The sequence below is a fragment of the Nicrophorus vespilloides genome, unplaced genomic scaffold (genome assembly GCF_001412225.1).
Source record: "Nicrophorus vespilloides isolate i.1.1-1 unplaced genomic scaffold, Nicve_v1.0, whole genome shotgun sequence".
Lineage (NCBI taxonomy): Eukaryota > Metazoa > Arthropoda > Insecta > Coleoptera > Silphidae > Nicrophorus > Nicrophorus vespilloides.
This window is the reverse complement of record NW_017096251.1, coordinates 102,706-126,606: the sequence shown is the minus strand read 5'-3', so window position 1 is coordinate 126,606 and position 23,901 is coordinate 102,706. Positions and strand designations below refer to the sequence as shown.

The following is a 23,901-nucleotide window of genomic DNA, read 5'->3' as shown; positions in this document are numbered from 1 at the left end:
TCATTTGCCATTTGATTAATCAATTGTTGGATCGTTTGAAATTGGATCCAAATGGATCTTTTGAAATTTTGGACCCAGATATCAGAATCCTTATGTAGAGAAGACAAAAGAACCAATGTTAAGAAAAGTGGACGACGTTTATAATCCCTTCAAGAAGTATATGAGAAAAAGGGCCCAACAACTGTTCTTCCTTCGAAAAATGTGAGATTAGATGGAATCCATCATTGGCCAGTTATCCAAGAAAGTCGACAGCGTTGTAAAAAAAAATCAGGTTGTAAAGGGCAAACAAATGTAATTGTTTTCAAGAATTTCATAAGAATAATTGATTGAATTAAATAAAATTGTTGTTTAAATGATGATTGTGTTAAATTTGATACGTAGCCCAGCTGCGGACAGTAAAAAATAAAGTTTACATAAATCTATTTGTTTTTTATAAAAGAAAATATATTTTTAATTTAAATTACTTAATTCGTGCGTTAACTGGTTAAAAGTATTATTTTGCTGGAAATATCTGATTGTGGTTGGAATAATAACCGCAAAACCAATTTAGAAATGAAGAAATACATTAAAATTTAATTTATATTTATAATTTCAAAATATCAATTTTTCTAAGATTCACTTTATTTAAAACAAATGACTATTTTGTAGATATATTGAAATGTATATATTTTGTTTATTTTACAGAAAAATTAAATTTATTATTTCTTTGTTAACAACTTATGTAAACAGGAGGATGTAAACAGTATAAACTTTACATTTGAAGAAAATCTTAGACTGAAGGTAAAAAAAAAATGATTGAATAAATTCTAGTACAAAGATTTGGAATACGTCTTCGGCTGAAGTTATTTCATAATTATCGAATTTAGCTCGTATCATCAATTGAAATTTGTTGCCGATGGAATTATTATTACGAAAGTCCGCCACATCCTGGAAACGTAAATTCCCTGGTAAAAGTATGGGAATATCGGAAAAATGCTATCGTTTTTGAATGCTTCTTACTCTGTGCAGGTAAAAAAAATGGTAGGCACAAAGGATTCGCCGAGATTTCCAGATGGCCGAGAGGAGGTAACAAAATAAAAACAAAATCGTGGAAGAAGATGGGCCCTTGAGGGCGGCGAGACGAAGAGCAAGAAGAATGAAGTGGTAGCGGGGAAGGAAGAGGGGGAGGAGGAGGTGACGGATGCGAGCCCTTTCCGAAGAAAGCAGGTAGTAGTAGTCTTAGGTAGAAAGAAGTCGGGCCAAAGAAGAAGTGAGGAAGGAGTGCGTCGTTATCGACGGCAGTGGAGCGCTCAACTGGATGCATAATACGGAATTACGACCATGTAATAGATATTATGTGTCGTCCACTAATTAATTTGATAATTGTAACGTTTAAGAGTCGATGTGTGTGTGCGAGTGCGTCTGGTGTGCGGGAGGAATGAATTTACAACACCACATGTTCCAATTGAAACTTGGGCATCTGAGTTATTTTTAGAAGCCGTATCGCTCCCGAGGGCGCGACTGAAGAGTGAAGAGCAACACGAACATATCTTTGCTTATTACCATCACCAGAAGTATCAACATCATCAACTACCGTTGTCAGGAACGAAAGGGGGAAAAAATAAGGAAGCGCGCTGCTCCAATTTTGACGGTCCATCTAGCAGCTATGAGCTTCATCAACAATCATCAGCATCAACAATCGAACATCATAGATAAATATTAGTAGTAGTACCTGATAGTGTAGATAGTGAAATATCAAGGAAAGTGCTTTTGTGCGAAGTTTCCGTGGCCCTTTCCCACTCTCTCGTTATTCCCCAATCGCCCAAATCTATCGCTGCAAGAGTGTGTGTGTGTCCCTCTCCCCCACACAAACCGATCAACTTGCGGGGACAATTGGATTATCCACATGAGGATGTGAGAGATTGCATATATATATATATTTGTGTGTGAGTGTGCGTGCGTATGGCGAAAAGTTTCAAATAAATACAAAGACCGCGATTATACGCGAATGTATATTATGCTGTTTTATCGTAGTCGCACATCCTGCTGTAATCAATGCGCGTTTCCTCGGAATGCCTTTTCCAATCCGTGACTGATTCCAAAATAATACGAGTTTAATAAAAGTGCTGGTCCCGTCGCCAACAGACAATAATGCTCTGCCGCCTTTTTTTCGCGATATTCTTCGTGTGCGCCGCCTCCGACATCGTCGACATCGTTAAAACCGATACCAGCACAAGTACAAGCACGAGCACCGACGTCTACACCTCTTCCACCTCCGAGACTGCTGCCTCATCAACTGCTGACCCAATCACAAAGAACAACTGCAAGTGCAACAAGTGTAAGCGCTCCATTTCACAGCAACAACAAACTATTTAACTAATTTGCGATATAATGAAATAGGTCATCCGGAATTCGAAGACTTCGCCATCGAATACCCCGAGAACACATCCCAACAAATCCATTTCAAATGGAAACCCTTCGATGAAAATGAAAAAGATTGCATCTATTCGTGTAATTTAGATTTTTCCAGCAATTCTTCAATTATATACAGGCACATCGGAAATAGCAATAAGGGTTACAACAGCAGCGAAGAGTTCAAGAACTGCGTTGAATATGATGGAAAATTTGAATGTTTCAACGTTCATTCCAACTTCAAAACGATCCAAAAATTTTTAGTAGGTACGTCCATTAATTGAAATTGATCAGTCCATATTAATATTTGTTTATCCTTCTGATAAATAAGCATAACTAGATTAGATAAAACGATGATTACGAAAAATATTACCGAAAAAAATAGAAATAATACAATGAACGCGCAAGGTGTCCTCAGCTGTAAAGCAATTCCACATTATTTGCACGTCCATTCCATTTTTTTTTATTTCATCCAATTCGTTATCAAGTTATTGTTGTTATTTGCTATTTTCACCTGCAATCTATGATCCACATTTATCCATTGTCTCGGTTCTTATCAAACAAATAAATCTTCTGCATCCAAGGAAAATCTTTACCAATTAATTTCAATAATCAGTATTTACAAATTATTTTAAATTATAGGAAATATAAAACTTTAAGTGATAAATCCATTTTACATATTTATGATTAGATTATCACATTTATATTCATTTTCAAATGTTATTTGATAGTTATTATTGTTTTCATTTTTTACCCATATTTCATCTGCCAGAGTATATCTTAATGGGAACATCCTCAATTACAATTCTGACTCACTTTTCACAGTCCCGACTTTTTTTTTTATCTCGACCACATTTTCTTGATTGCTCGAATGTTTTCAGTTCTATAAAATTCATGTGTTTCCATTGCATATTTCTAATATCGTCATTCTTGATATTCTTTTCTTGAAATGATTAGATTTCAACGAACCGCGCAATTTGACGTTGGACGTGCAGGACGATTCCAGGATACTGATATCGTGGGACTTATCTGGAAGATGCAACAACTTCAATTTGCACGTGGGTGGAAGCGTTGAGAACGTTTCCGGCAAATCTTTTGTAATTCCTGATGGCTTCTGCAAGGATATCGGATTGGCAGCACCTCGGAAGGGCGCCGTACCGCGCCTCTTCTTCTCAGGTGCGCTGCTCAATAATTTTCACCAACAGCAAACTATTAACTGGTTATGTTTCAGTACCGGGAATGGTTCAAAATGCATCTGCAATACTCTCCTACGATTTGGCCTCTTTGACTTGGATTCCACCGGAGATGGGCGATTGCATAGTTGGTTATGTGATTAGAATAGGTGATCTTGAAGAAGTGGTAGTTGAAAATGTTACCAGTGTAGAGTTGAAGGTACATTTGGAGTCTTGCACTGAATACAACGTGAAGATTGCGGCTAAATCAGATACACACATTGGTCAATTTTTTGAAATCCAAGCTACAACAATCGGAAAAGGTAAGTCTAGATAAATGATTTAAACTCAAATAATTCTAAAAAAGTACACATGCTAACGAAGGACCGATTGTCAGTTGGAAGGAAAACCTACTAACCTGCTATAATCATTCTGATAAGTAAGATAGCAAAGTGATTAATGTATTTTTTTGCGCTAGATATCGATAGAAACTTAACTCTGGAAGTTTTGGATGAAATGAAGATCAAGGTATCATGGGATCTGCTTGATAATTGCAGAGATTTCAGTTTGCACGTAGACGATAAAGTTATTGATATTTTCAACAACGAAACGATTATAGAAAACGCCTTCTGCCAAACAATAGGTCTTTCACCTCGGAATGTCGAAAAATTTGAACATTATCGTTCAGTTCCTAACATTATCCAAAAACTAGATATTATCCCATCGAACAATTTTTTGAAAGCAAAATGGAAAGCGCCCATAAAAAATGATTGCGTCATTGGATACACCCTTCAAATTAATCAGAAGGCAACTATTGATGTAGATAATATTTTAACATATACTTTCGAAAATTTAGAACCGTGTACTAGTTACACAATAAAAGTAGCTGCAAAATCCAAAACTGATTTTGGAAATTTTGTGATTCAAGACAGAATGACTTTGGAAGAGGGTAAGTTTATCTTATTGGCAACCGCAAAAAAAATATGAAATTATCGCTTAATCTATGTAGATGCACCAAAACCCACATGCGAAGTTATTGAAGTGAGAAAAACGGAAGTTGATGTTCAATGCAATATTGTGCAAAGTCATAGCCCAAGATGTTCTTTTAACAAAGTGAAAATTTACTGCGAAGCTAATGAAAAATTGGAATGGACCATATGGAATACAACTAATATCTTCGACTTGAAAGATCTCATGACAATTGGAAATTTATCCGAATTTACCAATTACTCTTGCAAAGCGTACGTGTTAAACTCCGAAGATCTTGAAGGAAAAGAATATGACAAATTCGAGTTCACCACACTCCAAGAAGGTAATATGCGTTAAATAAGATATTTAGTTATTTTATGTTTATTAACAGTACACTTTTATTAGTTCCAAGTAAGCCTCGGGATTTTGAGTTACAGGATGTACATTCTTATAACTTTACGTTAACTTGGAAAGAACCCGAGAAAATGCCTTCGATTCCTACGGGATACGACTTATTTTTGGAAAATTTCCCGAATTACTTCATTCCCGATGAATGTAAAAGATCTGCAAATAAGTCGAACGAGCAAATTGAGTACAAGATTCAGAGCAAGACAATACCCAGTAATCCGTATCATTCATACACAGCAAAGATTCGCGCTCTTAGTTCAATAGGACCAGGCGATTATTCGGAGCAGAAGTTCTCAACTAACATTTTTAGTGAGTTTAATTCATGAAATTTTTTGTTCGAAGTTAATTTTTATTTTGTTTTCCTAGAACCCGAACAGCCGAGAAATTTTGAACATGTTCTGTCGAACGATTTTGGGAGAATCTACAATGTGTCGATTGATGCTCGTTGGAAGTATCCCTGCAATACTTTTGGGACTTTCTCGCATTTTCAAATCTACATTTCGTGGTCGATTGAGGGCAACAGTAAAGTTGAGATGGTTTCAGACGAAGTGCTTGCGAACGAAGATATGAGCAATATCGATTACAGTTATGTTTATGAAGATGTGCAGCCCCAAAAGAACTATATTGTCAGTGTTAGGACAGTGTTGAAAGAAAATAGTTATGTCAGTGAAGAAGTGCAAATTTCGTTCCCCTCACCAGATGGATGTAAGTAAATGAAATTAGATTCACAGTAAGAAATTGATGTTTGTTTTCGCAGATCCCAGCGAACCGATTTTGAAGCCGTTCGTTGATTTGAGCAACACTAGTTTTTCAGTTGATTGGAATCCACCTTTACACATGAATGGGGAATTCCAAAATTACAACGTATCCATTGGATATTTGGGTGCTATACATGACACGTCCACAGATTGCGAGGTTGAAGCGCAAGTGTTATACATATACTCGACGACGGATCAGAGCTACGAGTTCGTAGATACAAACCCCAATCATCGTTACAATGTTAGCGTTGTAGCAAGTACAAGAGCTGGAGGAAAGTTCGCAGCGTCCAAAATTCACGAAACGGCTAAGACGCAAGCAGGCCCGGTGCAGGATTTGAATACGGAAATAATGTTATCCAAAGATCAGGAGAAATACATCTGTCATGTGCAGATCACATTCAAGCCGCCTTGCTCAATGAATAGCCAGTTCCGATCGTATCGAGTTCAGCTTTTAGAAGATGGTATTGTAAACGCTACAAGTGATGAAAATGAATTAAGCTACTCGTTTCCACTGGAACCATCGAAGGATTACGTTGTTGTGGTGCATACTATTACTGAGTACGGGGATGGTGTCAAGGAAGAATATGCTTTTCAATCTCCGGCCGGTGGTATTTTAAATTCAATCTATTTATATTGCATATTAATTGATTCATTCATTGATTTTAGTACCGAAGGTGAAGAGCAATCAATTCATACTTCAAAATGTGAATTACACTACGGCTTCTATTGTGATGCATAAGGAACTTTTCGATGATGATAATGGAGATATCTTGTACTACTCAATCTTGGTAACGGGACATGATCAAATTGATAATACCACTAATTCCTACGGTTATTGGAATGGCGAAGTTTTACCCAATTTTCCCCATTGGAGCGAAAAGACGGAGGCCATAGAAAAGTACCAAGCAACACCCCAAAAATGGAATCCTTTTTCAGGTGCAATTGACTTATTCCTTATAGCAATCGATTACTAAATTTTACGTTTTAGGCAATAAAACATACGTGTTATATGAGTTAGGTACGGAAAATTGCTCAGATGATGATGGATTTTGTAATGGTCCTCTCGTGCCTGCAACCGCTTATTTCGTGGAAATCAGAGGATACACAGCTAACGCATATAAAACTACTAAAGCCATGTACTTCGAAACAGGTAAGTGATGTTATTTAGTTACTAAAATTTAGATTATAATTAAATTTGATTTTAGATTATGAACGAGCGTTGGGCGTTGCGGCAATATTGGGAATTGTACTTGCTGTACTGGCTGTTGTTATTTTGGCGGGAGGCGGCGGGTTTTACGTGTGGCGCAAGAGGAGGGTGGAACTGCACGTGGAGACGGAGATTGGCGATGAATCTATAGTGCATATACCTGTGGTGAGCAATAAATTCCCAGACTACTACGTTGAGCTCCAGAGGAACCCCAACATACTTAAGCAGGAATTCCTAACCCTCAACACCACCAGCGCCGAACTCGTTCTACTCACAAATGTGGCTTCACTGCCAGAGAACAAGAAGAAAAATCGATATACCAACATACTACCTTGTAATACTTTTCCATCATCTATAGAGTTAACATTTAACAAATTTTGGTTTACTTTTCCAGTTGACGATACTAGAGTTATTCTGAGATGCACGGATAGCGACTACATAAACGCTTCATTTGTCAAAGTAAGCTTTTCTTACAAGATTTAACTTTTATATCCAAACCTTAAATTGGTATTCAATGAAAATGTGTTTCTAGGGTATATCGGATACACCAGAGTACATAGCAACGCAAGGTCCTTTGGAGGGCACTTTGTATGATTTCTGGAAGATGGTTCTTGAGCAGAACGCAACGGTAATCGTGATGTTGGCGCAATTCTATGAACAGAAACGGGTAAAAAACAACATCAATTTAATACCAAATTTATGCAATTATCGATTTTCAGGAGAAATGTTACAAATATTTCCCGAACGATCACGAGCAAATGGAAATCGAAGATATCCAAATCCGGTGCTCCACCGAGCTGAATTACGGCTTCTACCGCGAGCGTCACATACTAGTGCAAACTGTAAATTATCCTAATTATTTATTCTAATCGTTTTGTCATCTTTGTATTCTAATTTTGCAGGATTCAAAGAAGCTGAACGTGATACATCTGCAATTCATGAACTGGCCAGATTTCGGATGTCCGAGCGGCACCGAAAACATGCTCAACTTCTGTCTGTTAGTCAGGAAGTTCATCGACGAATATAACACAAAAGCTATCATGCATTGCAGGTATTTCATTTCGAGATTAATTGAAAACCTTCGTTGCTCAATTCCATTTTTTTTTTTAAATTTTTTTATAGCGCCGGAGTTGGACGGACCGGAACGTTGATTGCCATCGACATACTATTACAAACTATTGCATGTAACGGCGATTTGGACATCTTCAACACAGTTTTGAATTTAAGAAAACAGAGGAAAAATATGGTCCAAACTGAAGTAAAATATTTACGTAACACTTATAACATTATTATTAACAAATTAATTATTTTTAGGCTCAATATATGTATATACATACCTGCATAAACGATGCCATTTTAAATCCGCCACAATTGAAAGGTAAAAATCAACAAATATTTAAGTATGAAAATTATCTCATTTTTTTGTTTTTGTTTCTTTAATTAGAGATTAAAGCGACGGAGCCGATCTACGAAAATGTCAAAGACAATTTAATTCAGCTGAAAGGTAATAATTCCTGGTGAATTATATTATATCGGATGATAACTGAATTTTATATTTGCAGTGCTCAAGAGTGACAGTAACGAGAACATTGAAATGGAGGCATAACAAGACTCTTCCACACTTCGACCAATCTAGTCAGACAACGATGATTATAATTATAAGAGACTGAATAACTCTTGCCTTAAATCAAATCCAAATAATAATATTATAAATATGTATATAAAATATGTAAAAAATATTGTACCATTCCAATAAATTATTTAATTTACACGTTTACCATTTCTTTTACATTTTAGTTTAAAAAAAACAGTATTTATTATATTATACTGATCGCATACAAAATAAATAATTTTCAGACTTAAATATAATAAAATCGGAATTGAAATCACAGCACGCTTGCGGTAATACTGACGTCGGCTTTTGTTCATTTTTATGTTTTTCCGTGGTTACGTTATTAATTGGAGACGCCGATTTGGTGCTGGACCCAAGCATTCGGCATCTCGTAATTGTTGTTGATCATCATGGAAACATTATAGGTGGAATATGTGGGTCTATTCAGTTCATTGGTTGGGGGATGGAAGCTCGGTTGGCCTTCGTAATGGAAGGGTATCGGGTTATCATCAACTTGCAACCTCTTCTCTTCCAGTTTCTTATTATCATCGCTCAGTTTCTTTTCGTTCTCACCTCTCTCCACCAAAATCGATTTGTTACCGTTCTTCTCGTAATAGAAACCCATGTCGAACAACAGCCTCCTCAGAGTCATCAACGAGAAATTCGGTAAAGAGCTGCTGGAATTCACTTGCTTGAGGATAGTGTTCAGAGATGGAATGACGTTTTTGTACTTTAGATCGTAGATGATGACGCGGATGGCCTCTCGCACCGATGCATCATATTTTATGTCTCTACTATTTATATTCAGATGTTTCCTGATCTTCGTCCGCGAAGGTTCCTTGAAACCCTCGACGCTTTCCTCTTCCTTACGGAACTGAAATATGCTCTTCTCGCTGCAACCGGTTGCCTTCGACGTCTTCCTCACAAGCTCAGTAACACACTTCTCTGGATACTCTATCCTGAAATACTTGAACACGTTCAGTATAATAGTTTTCTCCTTCTTCGAGTACGACATGCCCTGCTTCATCTTCGTCTGCGGCCTCATCCCGCTACAAAACAATTACTATGCGTTAACGAACAACTTGTGTAGCGAACTTACAATTTTTGAATTTAAATATTTTATTCGTAGTTCAAATAATTTAATATGAATATTAAAAACAATTGTTTATACACGAACGATTTGAACTAATTCAACTTGTAACTGTCAGTGGTTTAACCCAGTTTAACCTCCAAAAGAAGTGCGACATCTAACCGATTTGATTGGTGCCGCCCTCTGATGATATTTTCATTTCCATTCCAGGGTTTCTTAAACTTTTATATAATACTATATTGTAAAATTAATATCGTTAAACTATTATTAATAAGGTCGCCGTATCACGAAAATCTGATACGAAAGGTCGTTAGTTCAATTCCGAAAAATCAACAAAAAAATTGTGGTGGCTGTTAAACCCGAAAGGGTTAGAAATAGGGTCGGAGAGATTTATATCAATAAATAAATTGATATAAATCTCTTTTTGTATTAAAAAAAAATATTATTAATAAAAATTCAAAATATTTAAACCATTTTAATCAATATATTTGAAATGCTGTTTAAATTGTATTATAAAACTTAAAATCAAATAAATGAATTATTAACATAAAGCAATTGGATTCAATCATGCGGTTTTGTTACATTTAAAGCTGATATACTCTCAGATAAAATGTCAGGCAACCAAGCGAACTTGCTTACGTAGCAATTTTCCCATTTGTTTTTAAAATATATATTCGTTATACAGTAAAACGCCAATTATCTGGGTCTTAATTTGCAGTGGTTTTTACTTATTTTATAAGCTAAACAATAAAATGGCCTCTGCATATCTGCCGTTTTGTAAATCAAGTTAAATAAAGAAACAACAATTTTAAAAGGAAAACAATAAAAAATTACAGATTACTTTTTAAAGTGATTAACCGTGTTTATCAATTATCCGTGCTTTAACGTTCCCGAATTACCACGGATAATCGGGGTTTTTCAGCAGTTTTAAAGTAATTTATTACACTTTAATATTTAAATATCATCAAAATAATAAGTGATGATTCGTTCTATATATTCGCAATGAAAATGTAATTTGAAATCTGTTTTATTTTAATTTGTACTATCTTCCTCGTTGTTAACATAATCCTCCAACACTTCGGGAGGCGGACACTTCGGACATGGTCCATCCACGCAAACGGTGGTCATCGAAGGATCGGCCGAAATATAAGAGATATCAAATTCCTCTTTGGAAATCCGCGATCTGTCGACTACCACCGATCTGATGGACATCAGATTGCTGTGCGAGTAGGTCGAGTAGCGCATATTTTCGGGCTTGATTTCATTATCATCCTCACCGCCGATCCTTTCCATGAACAGTGCTGCAAATCTGGGATCGGTCGAGGCGACGACCTTCTGCCGATCACCGAGCTGATAGAATATAGAAATATCCGAGTCCAGGTAATGATGCACGTTCTGCAGGTCGTGTTCGTAGTTGAGCCACCGCATGCCCCTCTTTATCGAATCGTATTTGGCAACATTCTCATCCGCGAAGAAGATGACCTCGTGCTGCTTTATAACATCTATTATCCGTCTACCCACAACGTCCATCTCCAACGACAAATTGAATAGGAGATTCCTGATGTCGCAGGTGAAGATCGTGCGGCCCCTCATCTCCACCGTCAAACGATTCAGGTGCGGCGATGCTACCATCTCCACGAAGTATTTCTCCTTCGTCAATTCCTCTTCCAAAACCAAGTTCAATATCACATCAAATTACAACTGTCTCTTACCGACAAGTCCCTTCAGCCTCTGTATCTTATGCCTGATGACTCCGTGCGATTCGTACGGTCCGTAATGCAGAATCAGCGACATTTCTTATGCAAAAACAGATCAATATTATAACAACAACAGAATATTCAAAAACATTTTGATATTACAATTTATTTTCAACGTTACCAACTGTTAATTCAAAATGTCTCTATGAAATAGACATGAAAATTTAAATTTCGTTTTTCAATTTTTTGAAATTATTTAAAATTTGAAATCATAATTGTTTTAGTAACAAAAAAATAATATATATAAGTTCAACTGTTGCAACTTGCGTTAATTTTCCAAACAAATGTACTGCCGCAATCCGGCGTATCGAATTGGCTTGGCATCTTGTCCCGGTTATGCAATGCTGCCAACTTCGTAATTCAAATACTTGCGATGCATCGGTTATTGTGTTTATGCAACTTTTAATTTGTATATTGCTTCGTTTTCTATAATTATTTCTACAAATCGGTGGTAAATATTTATGAAATGATATTTCGCCTCGGATCTATCAAAAAAAATACACACACATACAAATTCGAAAGAAAAAAATCCATTTCATGTGCCAAACACAGCTGGGCCGGACAATAAAAAGCAAACGGTCTAAAATTAAACCGAAGCCTGGGCTTCTGGTCTGAATTGAACATCCTCTCTCGCATCATACACACACACAAACCCACAAACTCCCCCACTTTTTCAGCAGACGAAGATACGAAAAATAATGTATATATAGACCGTCCCCTATGTATGTATGTGCATTGCAAGAGAGACGAGAAATAGAAAAAAAGAAGAGAAAACAAAAAAGAAGAAGAAAAATATTTCGGACGAAAAAATTCGCGGATTCCGTTTTGTCGGGTTTGCTTCTTCGTCCGCGCACAGCACACCTCCATTCCTTCAGTGCTAGACGATGTCCTACCAAAGGCCCTCTTTCTGGTCCTACAGGTCCAACCAAAGCAAAAAGAATGTAAGTCTGCACCTAATAATTTCTGAAATTGAGCCTCAAATCGCTGCAAATAAGAACAATTAAGCTTTTCCTATAATTTCAGAGCTTCGAGAGTCTGCTTAACGCACAGCAATAGTTTAAAAATACAAATTAACGTACATATAAATTAAAACCAAAAACAAAACTGTAAATTATTGAACTGTCCAATTTAAATAAAGTATCATAAATGTTTATATAACAAAGTGATTGTTAAAATAATTTGCGAATCTCAAGTTTTTGTAATAATTATAAATTGAGTCGATTGTTAAAAAAATATAGATTTTTACTGTCAAACTAACGAATATCATAATTTAATGTTGATATTACAGTATTTTTTGTAAATATAATAAATGGTTTTAGAATCCAAAGTTTACCTATTTATATCACGATAAACGAGCACATATTTTGACAACTAGAAACATTTTATTTTGCTTTTTTTACGTTTGAATGCGTTAAACCAATGTCAAATTGCTCGTCCCTTTTGGCATGCACGTAACATTTTGTCCATAATGTGTAACAAATACATAATAAGTATATTTGATTCACCGATCTGAATCACTTTCGCGTCGGTTATTCATGCGACTTATAAATAAGTGTTCGACCATCGTACGGGATTCTGGGGGAGTAAACAGGAACGGGGAACGTCGATTCTCGTAAGTATTCATAAAACATTTGCACATTCAGATCGGGCCTCTCTCTTTCTCTTCACGTTCGTATTAATAACTTCACGGATTCGGGCTTTATTTTATATACTACTCGACGAATTACATCTTGATTGAATACATATTATGGTTAAAACACTAAAAATAGAGCATTCCAATTGGGTCAGGGAGCGAAGCGGCCGCACGATTTCAGTTGTTTTTCTTTTTGACAACCTTCGCAAAATAAACTTCACTTTTTAGGGTTATAATTCACGAAAGCAAATTCAATTTTATTTTTTTTTGTTATGGATTTTTCGGATCTAAGAAATGAACGGAAATGGGAGATGCTGTTGGAAATGAATGTTATTTTTAAATATATATAAAATGGGAGCTGTCACTGATGCATAGCATTTGGCAGCCATCAATGATTCTTTAATCTAACGATTTTTCACTCTCATTCACTCTCCGGTATTTTTGTAATAAACAAACTCTTTGTGCCTTTAACGAATTTCTAAATATATTTTTGTATAAATAAATAAAAACAAAAAAAAGAAGTTCATTCGAATTTACTTGATTTAACAGCACACAGAAGTTAAATGTTTTCAAATTCCTTATTTTCAAATATCAAACTCTAAATTAGACTAAAATATTACTATCAAAAGTAAAACCTCTAAACAAACATCACTAATATCTATCTACAAGTATTCTGAAGGTGGCAGAAATAGAACCATAACAATTAGAAAACAGTAAATACAAATATTTTATCAGTTGTTACGTAATTGAATTGACGTTTTCTGTTTGAATTATCAGACAATAGCTTAATCAAGCTTTATTTTATTGATAATTAAATACTAATAATATTTTTGTTTATTTGTTTAATGTAAAAAAAATTGTAAAATAATAAATAGTCTTATTATCTTTGCTTTTTTGTAATATGAATTTTCATCTGTGGTGTTTCGTAAATTGATGCGCTGTGTAACATTTGGCAATGAGAGATGTAGGCGACAAGTGTCCTAGTAACGAGCGTTCGTAACCCAAATAACGACCTTCCTTTCCGCCGCACGCGTTTCGCTCGAAATCTGTTTTTGCGGTGGTAACCATGACGCCCTTGCAGAACGAATTGGCAAATAAGTAAATAAATAAGCTACGATCGGATCGCTCCCAAACAATGGAACTGTAAACAAATGGTGGCCAGCTTTTATTGCCAAACAAACAAGGATTGCGCTGCTATTTATAGCACTTCAAACTGCGACGCTTCTTTAATATTTTCTATTCGCGCGAAATCTACACCAATTTCATACTGTTTCAATTTCACTACATTGTCAATGTATTTGAAATACTTAAGTATGGTGGAAGCGCCGGGAAAGATGATAGTGAATATAATATTTGTGTTTTTATGTAAATGATTTTTAATAAATTTAAATTACTATATGATCAAACATACATAACATTCCACATTTCATCGAAAAAGAAGGTTCGAAAATTGACAGGAATGTCAATAAATGACGTAGTGTTGTAAATGAATGTAATTGAATACAAATTTATTGAAACACATTTTAGCAAATAGCAAAAATTAATGATTTCTCAGTAGAAAGTGAAACATATCTTAACTGAAAATGGATAATGAAATCGTTAAATGATTAAATAATTAAATCTTTTTATTTTAAGTGGCAGAACTTCAAATCTTTGTTCGCCATACAAAATATTATGTAGGCTCCAAAATCGCTCGAAATTATTTTAAGTATCGAGATACTCAGACAATTTTGATTTATTTTGAAATAGAGCCCTAAACTTTAATAACGGAGGGCTAGAATGTCGGTTCTAGGAGGACCACATTAAGTAAATCGAGGGTCCTAAACACCAGTTAGTTATACTAATTGAGGGCCCTAAACAAATTTTTATTTGTGTCCCCTATACATACATTGCGAAGCTCGGCGGCATTGTAATTTTGCTACTGATTTTAAGTTAATATTTTGAAAATATGATTTCAATATCGGTGGAAGCGCCGGGTTTCTTTAATTTAAATTGCGTAGAATGTATATAACGGCGTTAATTAAAAAAAATATATTGCAAAGTGATTGTAGATTTATTATATAACTTTTTGAATTATTTATATTACGAGTATAATAAATGTTATGACAGGTATCAATTTGTCAATGTCTGATTGCAGCGTTTGCTTTGATCTTTACAAGATGTATAATATCAGATAAACTTTAACAGTTGTCCGAATACGTTTTTAAAATTTACAGATTCTAAAGATCATCTCCGTGTTCTAGAATCGCGCATTTACAGATACATCTATATTTTTTCTATTTCTGTATGCATTCGGTTCTAAAGTGCATCAAAATGGATTGTAAGTGGGGAGGCGGCGGCGGCAGCGGCCAACGGATTTTGTCTTTCAGAGAGACCGCGCGCGATCAACTGAAAAATCGACTAAAACTCGCGAGTGTACCGACCCTATCGACCATCAGAATACAGAGAGCGTCAAGATAAAAAATGTAATTCTCAACTCCATCAAATTCCGTTCGCCTATATTTTTTATTTCCAATTCCTGCATTTTTTTTTAAATTTATTGTTCCGGTCTAAATTTAATTGTGGGTGGTATTCCGTTCACGAGGATTTTAAATATACGCATCTCTCGACTGGGGGTCCTCACGTCGCTCCGGCCTATTAATGTAGTACAACCTAAAACAATCATCTCTACAAATATCATCGCATCCACGACTGGCCAGTCTCTACAAAGAAATCGCAAACACACACAAAAAATAAATAATCTATAATTGTTGGATCGTAAATCAACTTGCAACGAGACAACTTGCGTAATTATTCAAATTGTAACTAATGTAATACTTGTCACATTATCATAGTAACTAATTTCGTTTGATTTCCAAATACTATAAGTAGTTACGTCTTCTAATAACGCGCATACGTTATGAAATACGAATTTGCTTAATGATCATAAATCAAATTTTAATAGTAAAAATGATGTGTTTTCTACGTTTTGTTATAAACTCAATCTGCAATGAATCAAGTTTACTTAATGTTACATTATTATAATAATTAACGTTGTACAATTTTAAAATTGTATACATTATTTATTTTTCGAATTGTTCCGTGATAATCGTAAATCTAAAATACTATTATTTTTATATTTAAAACACGACATTGTTATAACAATTGTTTATTCATTTTCAAGTTGACTATTGCGTTTCATGGCCATTCACATATAAAATATGAAGGAATAAAATTCACTATTCATTCAACTTTAAAAGTTCGACAGGTGTCACACTTAATGTGAGGTTTCTTGGTGAAATTTGACACTGTTAATAAACCACAATGTATTATGTCACCTGACGAAATTGTGTTTATCTTTAATTGTGTTGATTATCTATTTTAATCGTTGGTAAAGAAATGAGAATCTCTTTCGGTCTCATTTAAGCAGGTGACAACAAACAACGACGAGAGGTTGACAGGTGTCACCCTTAATGCGATGCCGCGCGTCAAACTTTGGCGTGTGTCAAATTCGACAAAGACGGAGCGGGGTGGGGCGGACGTCCATTGTTGTGCGGTTTTGTAAAATAGCGATGCGATTGGGGAACGGCCGTTCTCGTAGTTGGTCTAATTTAAAAGTTTTAAAAATAAATCCCCCCCTCGGTATTTAAATGCGGCAGAATGCACACACATACATTTTGCTGTTCGTTTTTGTACGTGCATGTACACGGTTTGTGCGTTCATCCGTCTCTCTCTTACTCTTTCAATCTACTCCTCTCATTTTGTATGTGTCGGTGTGTTTGAGTGTGTTTGCCTTCTGCTTTATGTAATTGCAGTGTGTTTTTCTTCTCTGCATCCATTCGCTCGCCCATCGATTTTAGTGCTTGGTGGTTTTCGGTGAGCGTAAAGTGTTCTCTCGGTCTTCCGGTATTTAACACTTCTTTGCCTGCGACTTGGCCTCGCAGGAATGGGAGGTAAACTGCATGAGATGCTGGTCACCCTGAAAAGGGATTCCCCGACGGAGCAATGGGGTTTCAGCTTGGTGGGTGGGTCCGATGTTAACGCCCCTTTGATCGTGACAAGAGTGAGTTTTTTTTAAAACAAACCCTCAACAAACCCAGTGTCGTAGTAGGCTGCCATCGCCTAACCAAATTCCCAGGCACACGTTAAAAAAACATCACCTTCGATTCTGATCTTCATCTTCCTGTTCCAGGTTGGATTCCATTCGCCTGCTGATGGCGTCCTTCAGAGGGGCGACATAATCACCAAAGTCGGCAATTACGATTCCAGGGACATCAGGCACGAGGATGCTCAAAACCTCTTCAGCAACGCCGGAAACACCGTGCGTGTTGTAGTTCAGAGGTGAGTTTAGACCATTCGTACTTCTTTCAACAAAATTATCAATTTCACCTGCCTTCTAAACGCTTTCGCACTTCCGCAGGAAGCGTGCTCTGCCCGACTACTTCCGGAAGATCCCGCTACCACCTGCTTAACGCAATCTAGTTATGTAATAAAAATTAAGTGATACAATTTAATCTCGCTTTGAATAAAATTTCAACTTTGCGACAAACTTCTGCCAATTATCTTTAATCCCCTTTTATTTTTTCTCTATCTCACACACAAATTCGTTTCTCCTGTCTTCTATAAATAAAGCGCAGCCGGGTTCAACACTCGGATATCGTCCAAAAAATTTTCAACATCTTTTTTTTCATTTCTATGTTATTCTTTATTTTTGCATTTTCCGTTCCGATAACTTTTCTTGGCGCTTACCCAAAATCATCCCAAAACCTGCTAATTACGTTTCCAACATTACCCGCGGTCAGTTTATCCAGAACTTCCGGTTTTCTTTGACGTTATTTTTTTTTCTTTTCCGTAATTCCTGTAAAAAAAATACAATAAAATTACCACAACTTTTGTTCTTTTGATTATATCCAACATTCCGATTTTGCTTGGCGTTTGTCTTTCTTTTTTTTGCTTCTTTCAGTGGATAATATTTCCCATTTTTCCGTTTGAAATTTGTCAGTGTCAGATTTTCATTTCTTTTTTGCAAATTTGCAAAATATATTTGTGGCGTTGATTATTTGATTTATGTCACTGACATTTCTATTTCCGACATTGTCGGATACAATCACTACTTCCGGATCTGTCTGACATTTGTCGTTGCAGGGACGCTTCGGCGGCAAGGAACAGGGCGGCTCCCGGAAGTGCCGGCTCCTCCCATCACACTTACAGCCCTCTGTCGGTGTCACCGCACCTATCGCCGAGGGGCACCACCGGTGCCAGTCCCTACAGCCCGGGGGCGCCGGCCCTGCAGCCTTATTACTCCCTGCCCTTCACTCCGCTGGACCACTTCCATTACAGTGTTGATGAGCAGTTCCCGACGCCCAAGAAGGACACCGACGGTGACATCCACGTCGTCAATCAGGTAAGGTCGTCTCGACATCGAATCGCCTTGGCGAAGCGCCAAAGAGGAATGAAGCGACGTGCAAGAGAAGCGCGGTTCTTTCTTAACGGCGATTTCCCGAGGAAAGCATTAGGCAATTAGCCGGAAAATCCTCGTCGTATCGGCGGTAATGGCTGAACGCCAGCGACGCTCGTGAAAGGCTATTAATAAATTTTGCACTTTAATCGATCACACGAAACGTCGCAAATCAAACTCGACTGCGACTCAAATGCAATTCATAAACATACTCTGTTTTTAGCGTTTCGGTCATAGCTGGCCCATTTGTTGCAAACGTCGATACCCTCTTTTTCTCTTCCTCCATTTTACCCAAACTGACAGCTATCGTTTATGTTTACTTCAATCATCAATCAACTATCAATTTGACATTAAGAATTGCAATGTTGGCTTTGCATTTAAGCCAACATTGCAATTCTAAAATTGTGCAAATAAAACAATGATCCAATAACATCTATATTCACACATTCATTAAATTTATCATCATATATTAATTGTTATTTAACTCTTTAAAGGGCGGTGGGACAAGCATTGTACCACCTTTTTAACATGCCTAGTGGGGCTGTGGGACACGCATTGCATCACCTAGAAGTACATACTCAATCAATTTTTAAATTATAATTAATCTATTCGTAAGAAATATTAAATCACGTGTTAAATAATAAACCAATTAGATTAATTTGTGTTCACAAGTAAATTGGTTCATTTGTGTTTACGGTGTGTTTTTCCGAACGTAACATTTTATAATTAAAGCAACATTTACAATGTCTTTGCTGATAATTTGCTAAAATAATATTCAGCAGCGCGATATACAATCTTTGATTCAAATAAGCTGACACAAATGTTGTAATCAACTTAGTTTAAGATCTTAGTTTTAATTTTTGTATAACAAATACAAGTTAAAACTCTTAAATTCTTGCATTCGAATCATCATAAACAATAGTTAATTATAGACTATTTGAATGTAATTCTAGTTTCTTATTCGATAGCTGTCAACTGCAGTATAATATTAGCGACGTTAAAGTCTTTCATCGCTGCTATAAGCATCTTGTTTAGAATATAAATTGATGGTACTTAAGCTCCGAAAATAGGTCAATAAATGTGGGTAACTGCCGAGTTTTACTAAATTAATTCAAGTTTTACTTATGAGGTTTTCGCAACAGACGATTTTTTTTGTTTAGAAAAAAATATTTAAAAATTCACATAATTATCCTAGAAACAAGTGGTCATAAATTTAATTTTAAACCATATTGTGACAGTGTACGAACAGATAGTTCAGTTTTTTAATCGTAAATGTGTAAACGTTTGAAATTTACATTCATGATGTCGTAATGATGAAAATGGGTTAAATAAAGTTTATAATTTGAACAATGTTTGAACAAAAATTCTTGTTGATAATTTGCTAAAGATATTTTTAGAAAAACGATCAGCTGCCTCAAAAAATCATAAACAAAAGTTAACCTACTTAATTTTGATATTGTATCTGATAGCTGTCAAATAAGAGGCTATTATGATGTCTTTCATTTAAACAAAATTTAAACTAATTAATCTTTCTTTTATTTGACAGCTGTCAAATATAAACCGATTAAGAATCATTTGAAGCTGACAAGCACCGACATTGGTCAGAAACATACAATTGAAGTAAACCTCAACATTTTGTATAAATTAATGATGCTGTAATACTGAAAATGTGTTAATTAAAGAGAGGTTTTCACGGATCGCAACAAAATAGCAGAGGTTGTTAAATCACCGCTGAACGATACACACATTTTTTGCCTGTTTTTCGAGTAGGCGATGAAAACTGTGTGACGTTGGTCTCGTTTTTTTTTTGCGTAATAAAAATATGAGATGAAAGAGAGGCGCGCGAGTTACGTTCTGCGAGGGACATATTTTCGTGCAAAAATACGAATTTTTGGAGGTGGAGAGGTGGCAGCCGTTTCGAAAAGATTTTCCCCGACAGCAGTCGGTGTCAGTCAGGTAAACGGCGCGGCGGAAAGTCCTTTTGGAAATATTTAAGAAAAAATAGAGAAATCCTCGTTTCAAGGATTTCCAAAAGAGAAGAAAACCATCGAGGATGCTTCTTTCACGCAGCAGATCAGATTGTCATTTCGGCGCACAAAATGAGTCTGCTATTATGTGGGTAAGAGACGAAGAAAGATAAATGGTTTGTTAGAAGTTTTTCTTCATTATCGTCCAACGATTACGAGCTTTCCAATTTCAAAATAATTCGAAAAATATATATAGTAGTGGGCTTGCAAAAATCACCATAGTTACGTGTATATTTATATTTTCCTTTTTTCCCACGCTCTTTGCGTCTTTTAAATCACGAATGCATATTAAGGCGTTTTATGTCGCAAAAATCGATATATTTTTTTTGCGTCACTTCTAGAAGCTGACTTCTTTATTTTTAAACCCGTTTCATTCTTCACCTTCACATGCGCTGCACCTTACTCAATGAAAAACGGATTTAGAACGGACACTTCCCAATTATTTTTAGCGTCCAAAATACTAATTGATAATATGCCATCCACTAGCACTTCGTCATTGCAAGAAAAAAAAAGAACTCATCACTCGCATGACGTAACTTTGAGAATATACACAAACTTAGTACAAAAGTTATGAAAAATTAAAACGCTTCAGAGTATATATTTTGGGACGGCGCTTAAAAATAGTTTTTTTTTTAAACTTGAAACTGTTATATTATTTTTTCTTTCTAATTTCGAAAGTCTTTTCGCAACCGAAGAATGTTAAGGTCAGATCGATGCTGCAACGCTTCGCGTCTGTTTTCTTTGCGACGTTATTTTGCTGAAAATAAGTGAATGCCAAAAACAGAAGAGAAGCGTTTATTTCGGGCCAAGGAAACGGGAAGACAATGTTCATCCTATGTTCTTTCTGTAATTTTATTTTTTTTATTTTATGGATTTTTTTTTCGACGGTCGCGTCAATCGGAACATGAAGATATTTAGGCTCACATAGATTTTATTTGGGTTAAGTTCCACTTGCGTCAGAATCGGATTTAGTACACTAAAAATAAAAGCATCGGCCGGCCTCAAAATGTTGTTTTACACGCATAAACGTGTCGCTCTGGGGCTTCCCTCATCTGTTGCCAACTGTTGTTCGTAACGTTAAATGTGTCATGTCGTCAAGTCAACCTGTGTGTCAAATGTCGAATGTGTTGTTTTGTAGCCGTACCGCACCACACCCCTTGTGTTGCCCGGGGCGAAGGTGAAAAAGGACGTTGGCCACACCGAAAGCTACCTCCGTCACCACCCCAATCCCAACGTGAGGGCGCCACCATCGCACCATATCATCGATCATGACCAATATTTCAGGCATAAGGTATATGAGGAAAACGCGCAATATATAAATCCAAATCTCGAGCTTTGTTTATTTATGACCGCAAACGCTTCAATCCCATACAGCTGTTTAGTTGTAGTAATATAGTACGGTATTCGTAGTTTGTGGCTAAAACAAATTAATGTTTTCCCTAGGTTGCCAAATCTGTTTTGGAAAGAATACAGAACGAGGATCCCAACAAGCAGGTTATTATTATACAACTTGTTTTTTTCCTGACACTGTGAACGTTTATCACATACTATATACAACACAACTGTCCGTAGTTTTATTTTCTTTATTTTTATTTTCTTCCAAGGACAGACTAACCTGAAGACTGAAAACACAACAAAACAATAACCTTTCATGTACCACAAACATCTACAAGTAGAACTCTCATGCTGATCGTTCTTTTCGTTTTCATAATTTTAGATCGTCCACAAGCAATTCAACTCGCCCATAAATCTATACAGCGAACCGAACATCGCGGACACCGTTTACAAACAGGCTGGAATTCCTGCGTAATTATTTTGATAATAGTATAACCAAAAAAACACTATTTTTACCATTTCTGTACATTTTTAGCGCTCGCAAAATTCCAACGAAATACAATCCCGAGGATAGCGAAACCTACAAAGCCGTCCGCGAAGAATCCTACGGAGGCGTCATGCAGGAGGTCTCCTCCCCTGCACAAACCAGGATTTTCGCTCCAAACAGGGTTCCACCAGCAAAGGTAAAACATTTCATCAAACTCAACCTCAAAAACTAACAAGTGTCAAAATTGACATTCACATAAAAAATCACTGTTGTCAAGTAGATTAATAACTCTAATGATATAAATGTCAAAATTGACAAATTGCTGTTGCCAAGTTGTTTAGTAAGTTTATATAACTGTAAATTTTAACAGCGAAACAAATTCGTACTGGAAAAAAACAGAAAACTTCAAATTAATAAATCTCAAATCAGTCAATTTTTTGAAGATTTGAGTAACTTTTTTTGTTTTAAGACTGAATGGAATGAAAGTAATCTGATATAAATTTAGAGGTTGTGGGTGAAAAAAAGTGGCAAAGATTTATTGCGCTTGGCGCGAGTCGCGTCAACATGAAACCGAACCATTATTTCAGGAGTTGAAAATCTGCTGCAATCGTTTATATTTAATCCGGGATTACCCCAGAAAATGTACTCCAGATAAGTCAAATTGATAGTTACATTCCATCGATGACGTTCGTTTTGGATGTAAATCGAAATTGATTTTTTTTTATATATATATTCAAAAATGAGTTATGTCTTATTGATGTGTTTTTTTTTTCAGAAACCTGGCCCAGTATACTCTCTGCCACAAAAGCAGACAAATCCATTGGGTGAATCCGAGGAGATCCATCAAAGCGGTTCCTTCAAGAGGCTCATGTGGAGCGTCATGGATGAGAGCAATTTCTAAGCACCGCTTTGAGCAAAAACGCAACAAAAACATACAAAAAAAAACAAAAAAAAACTAAAACCACGCACACTTTTCAAAATCAATAATGTTAAGTTAAACTAATAATTGAAACGACTAACATTTTAAAAATGTTCGAACAAAAAAAAATGTTAATATGACAATAATTATCTACCCAAATTTTTGATAAAGCTGAATGTACATCCGTTTTGTATACACGTAGAGGATTTCGAACAACAACATAAAATTTTGGTAGGTAGAAAATGAAAACAAAAATATATATATATACGAAATGCATATTATATTTGTCTGTCTTCAAACAAAAAACTAATATCGTGAACGATTTCTTGCAATCGAGAAGAGATGAAAACAAAGGTATATGCGGAAGGTTGAGAAAAGAAAAGTAAATGCTAGCTGTAATATACGATTAATTTTCGTGATTTTGGTATAATATTAAGCGTCTAATTTATTTTTAAACAAATATTAAGTCTTAATTTGTTTCGTGTCTATTATTTATTCTACATATATTTATAAAATATATATATATATTAATTTTATTTATTTTTTTAACTTTGAGAAATCAGAAATAGATTTCCTGGTTTCCGAAAGTTTTGAGTGTAATCTAGTCACGTAAAGTTAAATTCCTGTTAAAATTAAATTCGGCTCTCGGTCAATAATTTTTCATATTCATATATTTTCGCGTTTTTATCGTAATCACAC

General features: G+C 35.7%; 4 protein-coding genes across 6 annotated transcripts; 2 read left to right on the top strand and 2 right to left on the bottom strand.

The window, feature by feature from the left end:
• The first annotated feature begins 896 nt into the window (after positions 1–896).
• LOC108556422 (receptor-type tyrosine-protein phosphatase beta-like) lies at positions 897–8,650 on the top strand. The gene is made up of 20 exons (XM_017912543.1): positions 897–2,317; positions 2,380–2,658; positions 3,349–3,567; positions 3,623–3,886; positions 4,042–4,512; positions 4,573–4,875; positions 4,938–5,249; positions 5,307–5,645; positions 5,698–6,306; positions 6,365–6,634; positions 6,687–6,848; positions 6,904–7,239; positions 7,300–7,364; positions 7,438–7,572; positions 7,625–7,747; positions 7,808–7,956; positions 8,028–8,163; positions 8,220–8,283; positions 8,350–8,409; positions 8,468–8,650. The coding sequence occupies exons 1-20, from the start codon at positions 2,131–2,133 to the stop codon at positions 8,509–8,511; spliced, it is 4,527 nt and encodes a 1,508-aa protein (XP_017768032.1). The 5' UTR covers positions 897–2,130; the 3' UTR covers positions 8,512–8,650.
• A 92-nt stretch (positions 8,651–8,742) lies between these two features.
• Positions 8,743–9,739, bottom strand: LOC108556407. Its single transcript, XM_017912522.1, has 2 exons — positions 9,617–9,739; positions 8,743–9,566 (listed from the first exon to the last, which is right to left on the bottom strand). Exon 2 carries the CDS (start codon positions 9,560–9,562, stop codon positions 8,861–8,863), a length of 702 nt encoding a protein of 233 aa, XP_017768011.1. The 5' UTR covers positions 9,563–9,566; positions 9,617–9,739; the 3' UTR covers positions 8,743–8,860.
• A 900-nt stretch (positions 9,740–10,639) lies between these two features.
• Positions 10,640–11,436, bottom strand: LOC108556391. The gene is made up of 2 exons (XM_017912477.1): positions 11,320–11,436; positions 10,640–11,271 (listed from the first exon to the last, which is right to left on the bottom strand). Exons 1-2 carry the CDS (start codon positions 11,399–11,401, stop codon positions 10,640–10,642), a joined length of 714 nt encoding a protein of 237 aa, XP_017767966.1. The 5' UTR covers positions 11,402–11,436.
• A 592-nt stretch (positions 11,437–12,028) lies between these two features.
• LOC108556409 (PDZ and LIM domain protein 3) lies at positions 12,029–23,228 on the top strand. Of its 3 annotated transcripts, none has more exons than XM_017912526.1 (8): positions 12,029–12,305; positions 17,169–17,317; positions 18,122–18,380; positions 21,600–21,752; positions 21,905–21,955; positions 22,179–22,267; positions 22,332–22,479; positions 23,059–23,228. In XM_017912526.1, the coding sequence occupies exons 1-8, from the start codon at positions 12,249–12,251 to the stop codon at positions 23,182–23,184; spliced, it is 1,032 nt and encodes a 343-aa protein (XP_017768015.1). In that variant the 5' UTR covers positions 12,029–12,248; the 3' UTR covers positions 23,185–23,228. The 3 variants fall into 3 exon arrangements, with proteins under 3 accessions (XP_017768015.1, XP_017768014.1, XP_017768013.1); XM_017912524.1 differs by lacking the exon at positions 12,029–12,305 and adding an exon at positions 16,711–17,039; XM_017912525.1 differs by lacking the exons at positions 12,029–12,305; positions 21,905–21,955 and adding an exon at positions 16,699–17,039.
• The last annotated feature ends 673 nt before the right edge of the window (positions 23,229–23,901 follow it).